We start from the raw sequence: 7465 nt of genomic DNA on the forward strand, positions 1-7465 counted from the left end.
CCACAATTCTTTGCAAAATTAAGATTTTTTTTTTTTTTTTTTTTTTTCATACCAATATTGTCATTATAACAGGTTATTTCTCTCACATGGCATGTATATTCCACAAATGACACCCCAAAATATATTCTGCTGCTCCTCCTGAGTATGGCGATACCACATGTGTGAGACTTTTACACAGCGTGGCCACATACAGAGGCCCAACACCGAAGTAGCAACTTCAAGCATTCTAGGAGCATAAATTACACATCTAATCTCTCAACCACCTATTACACTTTTGAAGGCCCTGGAGCACCAGGACAATGGAAACGCCCACAAAGTGACCCCATTTTGGAAAGCTAACACCCCAACGTATAATCTATGAGGCATAATGAGTCTTTTGAACAGTTCATTTTTTTGCAGATGTTTTTGGAAAATGTGGAAAAAAAATGAAAACGCATTTTTTTTACACAAAGTTGTCCATTTATAGGATATTTCCAACACATAGCATGTACATAGCAAAAATTACACCCCAAAATATATTCTGCTGCTCCTCCTGAGTATGGCGATACCACATGTGTGAGACTTTTACACAGCGTGGCCACATACAGAGGCCCAACACCGAAGTAGCAACTTCAAGCATTCTAGGAGCATAAATTACACATCTAATCTCTCAACCACCTATTACACTTTTGAAGGCCCTGGAGCACCAGGACAATGGAAACGCCCACAAAGTGACCCCATTTTGGAAAGCTAACACCCCAACGTATAATCTATGAGGCATAATGAGTCTTTTGAACAGTTCATTTTTTTGCAGATGTTTTTGGAAAATGTGGAAAAAAAATGAAAACGCATTTTTTTTACACAAAGTTGTCCATTTATAGGATATTTCCAACACATAGCATGTACATAGCAAAAATTACACCCCAAAATATATTCTGCTGCTCCTCCTGAGTATGGCGATACCACATGTGTGAGACTTTTACACAGCGTGGCCACATACAGAGGCCCAACACCGAAGTAGCAACTTCAAGCATTCTAGGAGCATAAATTACACATCTAATCTCTCAACCACCTATTACACTTTTGAAGGCCCTGGAGCACCAGGACAATGGAAACGCCCACAAAGTGACCCCATTTTGGAAAGCTAACACCCCAACGTATAATCTATGAGGCATAATGAGTCTTTTGAACAGTTCATTTTTTTGCAGATGTTTTTGGAAAATGTGGAAAAAAAATGAAAACGCATTTTTTTTACACAAAGTTGTCCATTTATAGGATATTTCCAACACATAGCATGTACATAGCAAAAATTACACCCCAAAATATATTCTGCTGCTCCTCCTGAGTATGGCGATACCACATGTGTGAGACTTTTACACAGCCTGGCCACATAGAGACCCAACATCCAAGAAGCACCATCAGGTGTTGTAGGGACACAAATTACACATCCAATTTCCTTACAATCTATCACATTTTTGAAGGCCCTTCATATTTCTAACACAGCATGTACATACCAAGAATTACACCCTAAAATACATTCTGCTGAGTAATGGGTACAAAAAAAAAGGATTACCTGTGTTTTTAGTAGTGCAATTGTCCACAGGAGGAGAGCCCTGATCCAGGCAGCAGGCAGGAACGTGGTCAGCGACAATGAATGGAATTGTCCAGGCAGCAATATTGTTCATAGTCGGTACATAGCCAGCAGTGCCAAAATATTGGTCCTGGTAGTAAGGCCAGGAAAGAATGGGGACAGGGGTAGAGGCTTCTCCCACCCAAATCTCTTTGAAGCCTCCGGGCAACCAGACCCTAATCTGGGAATGAGAAAACTAAAAAATTTGTTTTTTCATCCAGAAAAACAATTCTGGAGCCCCTCACATGTGTGAGACTCCTGTGTTCCCACTAGCATAGCAGGGTAAAAGATCAATCCAAGGGGCAGGCAAAAAACGTGGTCAAACAGTCCAGGGTCAATTCCAGAGCAGGCAGATGTAGGTACCGTTTAGGGTTAGGCAAAAGAGTGGTCGTATAACAAGCCAGGGTCAGTTCCAGAGAAAGCAGAGGTATTTTTAGCATTAGGCAAAATCGTGGTCGTATAAAACAGTCCAGGGTCGGTAACGGAGAAGGCAGAGGTAGGTACAGTGCAGTGGCATAAGGGGTGTGGAGGAAAATGACAGGGAATTTGAATTTTGTTTATCTAATAATTTTCAATAGTGTGGTAACGGCGGAAACATGCACCTAAACAGAGGCCTGGTTGGGAGGGACAATCGGGACAATAAACTGTTGTGTCTCTTCTGACTCCTCCTCTGGCGCACACCCGACATTTCTTCTGACGGGCTGCACCTGTTCGACGGGGGGGGATTTTGTCAGGAAAGTGCCGTTCGTGAAGTCTGCTCACGCAATCAGTGCGAAGAATGTCTGGTGGCATTTCAGGGAACAAAAGGGCGGTGATAACGTCTTCTTGGTAGAGTAGATATGGAACGGGATTCTGTGTTGCTTTTTTGTAGATAACATAAGAGTTATAGAAGGCCAAACTGAAAAAGTAAATGGACACTTTTTTATACCAGTGACGGGATTTTCGGGAGGGAAGATAGGGTTCAATCATCTGGTCATTGAAGTCTACGCCACCCATAAATAAATTGTAGTCGTAGACACAAGATGGTTTCTGCACTGGGCCGCTTCTTTTGGGGACTTCCACGTAGGTGTCATTGTGGATGGTGGTGAGCATGTGGACATCTCGTCTGTCCCTCCACTTGACAGCCAATAGCTCCTGGTTCCGTAAAGACGTCGTCTCTCCTCGTCTCAGCTTCTGATTCACCAATTTTTGGGGGAAGCCCTTTCTGTTTATTCTCACTGTGCCACATGCTGGGGTGTCTCTCCGGTAAAGATTTCTAAACAGGGGCAAGCTAGTATAAAAATTGTCCACGTAAAGGTGGTATCCTTTTCCAAGTAGTGGATAGATGAGCTCCCAGACGACTTTTCCACTTGTTCCGATGTATTCGGGGCATTCGGGGGGATGTAGTTGGGAGTCCTTCCCTTCGTAAACAATGAAGGAGTAGATGTACCCCGTGTCTCGGTCACACAGTTTGTACATCTTCACCCCATATCGGGCCCTTTTGCTTGGGATGAATTGTTTAAAGCCCAGCCTGCCGTGGAATTTTACAAGGGACTCATCTATTGAAATATTTTGTTGAGGGGTATATAACTGGGGGAATTTTTCAGAAAAAAATTTTAGAAGTGGCCGAATTTTAAATAATTTGTCAAAGGCAGGGTCATTTCGGGGAGGGCACTGGGTGTTGTCATTATAGTGGAGGAACCGTAGAATCATGAAGTATCGGGATCTGGGCATACGGGATGAGAAGACGGGCATGTGGTGGATGGCTTTGGTAGACCAATAGGCGTACCCTTTGTTTTTTTTTGAGAGACCCATATTGAAGGTCAGGCCTAAGAATATTTTAAACTCCTCTACGGTCAGGTCTCTCCAATGAAAGGGGCGGGCATAGCTGGAATCGGGGTTGCTTAGAATAAATTGCTGAGCGTAGAGATTGCACTGGGCCACAATAGATGACAATAATTCGTCTGTAAAAACTAAATGAAAAAAATCAATTGTGTCAAAATTATCGGTGTTCACCTGTACACCTGGTTGGGCGGTGAAAGGGGGGATACTTGATGCTCCAGAATTCGAAGGCAGCCACAGGGGGTTTTGAAGGCCATAGGGAAGGCTGGCATGGCCCCTATCCCTTTGGGGCAGAGAGGACACCCTACTGGTGCCTGACCTTTGTTGCACTGCTTGCGGGGTGGACGGCACTGCTTGCGGGGTGGACGGCACTGCTTGCGGGGTGGACGGCACTGCTTGCGGGGTGGACGGCACTGCTTGCGGGGTGGACGGCACTGCTTGCGAGGTGGACGGCACTGCTCGCGAGGTGGACGGCACTGCTTGCGAGGTGGACGGCACTGCACTAGTAGTAGGCTGCTCCACGCCAGAACGCCTTCTTTTAACGGGCACAGGTTCCTCCTCTGAATCAGTATCAGACCCGCTTCCTGTTACGGGCTCATAGGCCGAATCGGAATCGGACAGAGACTCCTCACAGCTGTCATCAGACGCCCATAGTTTCTGGAAGGCCTGCTCGGTGGTAAAAAAATTTTTTGCCATACTGGTGGCTAGTGAGGCTGGACTGCAGAACACTGGTGGGCACTAGTGGCACTGCAGTGGCGCAGGTGTAACTGATGGGCAAATGTGGCACTGGTGTGGCTCTGGTTGCACTGCTGTGGCTCTGGGGTCACTGATTAGCAGGCGGCACTGGTGGGCACAGGCGTCACTGCAGTGGTGCAGGTGGAACTGGTGTGGCACTGGTGGGGCACAGATGGCACTGGTGGGGCACAGATGGCACTGGTGGGGCGCAGATGGCACTGGTGGGGCGCAGATGAGCACTGGTGGGGCGCAGATGAGCACTGGTGGGGCGCAGATGAGCACTGGTGGGGTGCAGATGAGCACTGGTGGGGTGCAGATGAGCACTGGTGGGGTGCAGATGAGCACTGGTGGGCACAGGTGGCACTGATGGGCACAGGTGGCACTGATGGGCACAGGCGGCACTGATGTGGCTCAGATGACACTGGTGTGGCACTGGTGTGGCTCAGATGACACTGGTGCGGCACTGGTTTGGTACAGGCGGCACTGGTTTGGTACAGGCGGCACTGGTGTGGCACAGGTGGCACTGATGGGCACAGGCGGCACTGATGGGCACAGGTGGCACTGATGGGAACAGGCGGCACTGATGTGGCAAAGATGACACTGGTGTGGCACTGGTGTGGCTCAGATGACACTGGTGCGGCACTGGTTTGGTACAGGCGGCACTGGTTTGGTACAGGCGGCACTGGTGTGGCACAGGTGGCACTGATGGGCACAGGCGGCACTGATGGGCACAGGTGGCACTGATGGGCACAGGCGGCACTGATGTGGTTCAGATGACACTGGTGTGGCTCAGATGACACTGGTGCGGCACTGGTTTGGTACAGGCGGCACTGGTGTGGCACAGGCGGCACTGGTGTGGCACAGGCGGCACTGGTGTGGCACAGGCGGCACTGGTGTGGCACAGGCGGCACTCGTGGGCACAGGCGGCACTCGTGGGCACAGGCGGCACTCGTGGGCACAGGCGGCACTTGTGGGCACTTATGGGCACAGGTGGCACTTATGGGCACAGGTGGCACTTATGGGCACAGGTGGCAGTGTTGTGGCACTGATGTGGCAGTGTTTTTACTTTTACTTTTTACTTTTGTGGCACTGGTGTTCACTGGTGTAGGACAGGTGGCACTGTTGGGGCACTTGTGGGGCACAGGTGGCACAGATGGCACTAGTGGGGCACAGATGGCACTAGTGGGGCACAGATGGCACTGCCTGGGGCACAGATGGCACTTCCTGGGGGACAGATGGCACTTCCTAGGGGACAGATGGCACTGCTGGGGCACTGCTGGGGCACTGCTGGGCACTGCTGGGCACTGCTGGGCACTGCTGGGGACTGCTGGGGATTGCTGGGCACTTACTATTGATTTGAAAAATCTCTCTCCTCTCCTCTCACGCTGCAACGGTGTGAGGAGAGGAGAGAGATGACCTGCATCTGACCCAGCCGCAGGGTTTGTTTACAAATGTGATCGCGCCGTCATTGGACGGCGCGATCACGTGGTAAGGAGCCGCGTCCATTGGCTCCTTACCGCGAGTGCTGTTGCTGCGGGTCCCGTAGACCCGGCGAGCACCGGCGATCGCGTGTGCGCGCCCGCTCGGGCGCGCACAACGCAGTCTCTGGGAGGACGTACATTGACGCCCTCCTAGAGTACAGTAACCGCTCTGTAGCCGTATTTTGGCTATAGGGCGGTTACCAACTGGTTAATGGCCGTTTTCTAAAATCATGCTAGTGATTAGAATTTTGCAGAATTGAGAATAGCTCTTGTCTCGATTTGCCCAAAAATGCCACAAACAATTTAAAATGAATTCAGTAGATAAATACGGATAATACAACTTACTGCTTTCACTGCTGCTAGTAATAATAATAATAATAATCATAATGATAAAAATAATAAAATGCCCTTACGTCTTTTTAAAATCATTATAGATTCTTTTCAGTTCTTCTTTGTTGGTAATATTCAGTCTGTCTGTTTCTTCTAGATGTTGTAGAAATTTATTTCCAGATCGGACACCTGCTTTCCGACTTTTTGGTGGCATTTTTCTTCTTTGTAGTAGTTGGTATCCTCCTGTGTAGTGGGGAAATTGTAGATAGTCTGTGTCCCTGAGAATGAATGGAAAAAGAGAGGCTGCAGTTTATATATACAAAGCAGGTGTGGCTTAGAGAGAAAAGGAGACTGGAAAGGGCAACGCTTGTGGAAGAGAAATGAAAGTGAAACTCTGTGTAGCAGAATCAGCTGAGTCACACAAAATGTGACATAAGAAGCTCCTGTGTCCGTGAGCTGTGGGCTTGTGTCCATGGCACCAGTTTAAATCAGAGACTCTGGAGAATAAAGTGGTGGCAATTTAAACTTTTTATGTCGCACCATATTTGCACAGTTATTTATTGAATGCATATATACTAAAACTAATTTTAGTGGAAACAATCACCATATTGTACATAATAGTTGTGTCAAATAAATAGATGCTAAACATATCAGGCCTTAAAAATAAAATTGTGAAAAAAACGAAGGTACCCAAAATTTACAGGTTATCATTTTAGAGTTAACCATGAATACGAGCCCTAGAACTATTGATCTCACTACGGTTTCGAGGGTACTTCCAACTCCGGTTGCGAGGGTACTTCCCACTCCGGTTGCGAGGGTATTTCACACTCCGATTGCGAGGGTACTTCACACTCCGGTTGCGAGGGTACTTCACACTCCGGTTGCGAGGGTACTTCACACTCCGGTTGCGAGGGTACTTCACACTCCGGTTGCGAGGGTTCTTCACACTCCGGTTGCGAGGGTACTTGACACTCCGGTTGCGAGGGTACTTCGCACTCCGGTTGCGAGGGTACTTCCCACTCCGGTTGCGAGGGTACTTCGCACTCCGGTTGCGAGGGTACTTCCAACTCCGGTTGCGAGGGTAATTCCAACTACGGTTGCGAGGGTACTTTGCACTCCGGTTGCGAGGGTACTTCGACGTGGACGTAAATGACGTAAATTCCAATTCACGGACGACTTACGCAAACAACGTAAAATCTTCGAATTTCGACGCGGGAACGGCGGCCATACTTAACATTACTATTCCAGCGCTTTGATGGAATATCTTTAGGCCTGATAATGCGTTACGTAAACGGTGTATCTGTACTGCGTCGGCCGGGCGTACGTTCGTGAATAGGCGTATCTAGTGATTTACATATTCTACGCCGACCGCAATGGAAGCGCCACCTAGCGGCCAGCCTAAATATTGCACCCTAAGATAGGACGGCGCAAGCCGTCGTATCTAAGTTAGGTTTAAGTGTATCTCTGTTTGAGAATACACTTAAACTTA

At 48.2% G+C, this 7465-nt stretch overlaps 1 protein-coding gene across 1 annotated transcript in view; it reads right to left on the reverse strand.

The window, feature by feature from the left end:
• LOC120927052 (putative helicase MOV-10) overlaps positions 1-6304 on the reverse strand; it is a 112283-nt gene extending 105979 nt beyond the window's left edge. The window contains exon 1 of the mRNA XM_040337482.1: positions 6060-6304. Coding sequence (XP_040193416.1) covers positions 6060-6190 — 131 coding nt within the window. The 5' untranslated portion in view covers positions 6191-6304. The remainder of the gene's footprint in view (positions 1-6059) is intronic.
• Between the last annotated feature and the right edge of the window lie 1161 nt (positions 6305-7465).

Source organism: Rana temporaria, chromosome 2 (assembly GCF_905171775.1).
Source record: "Rana temporaria chromosome 2, aRanTem1.1, whole genome shotgun sequence".
Lineage (NCBI taxonomy): Eukaryota > Metazoa > Chordata > Amphibia > Anura > Ranidae > Rana > Rana temporaria.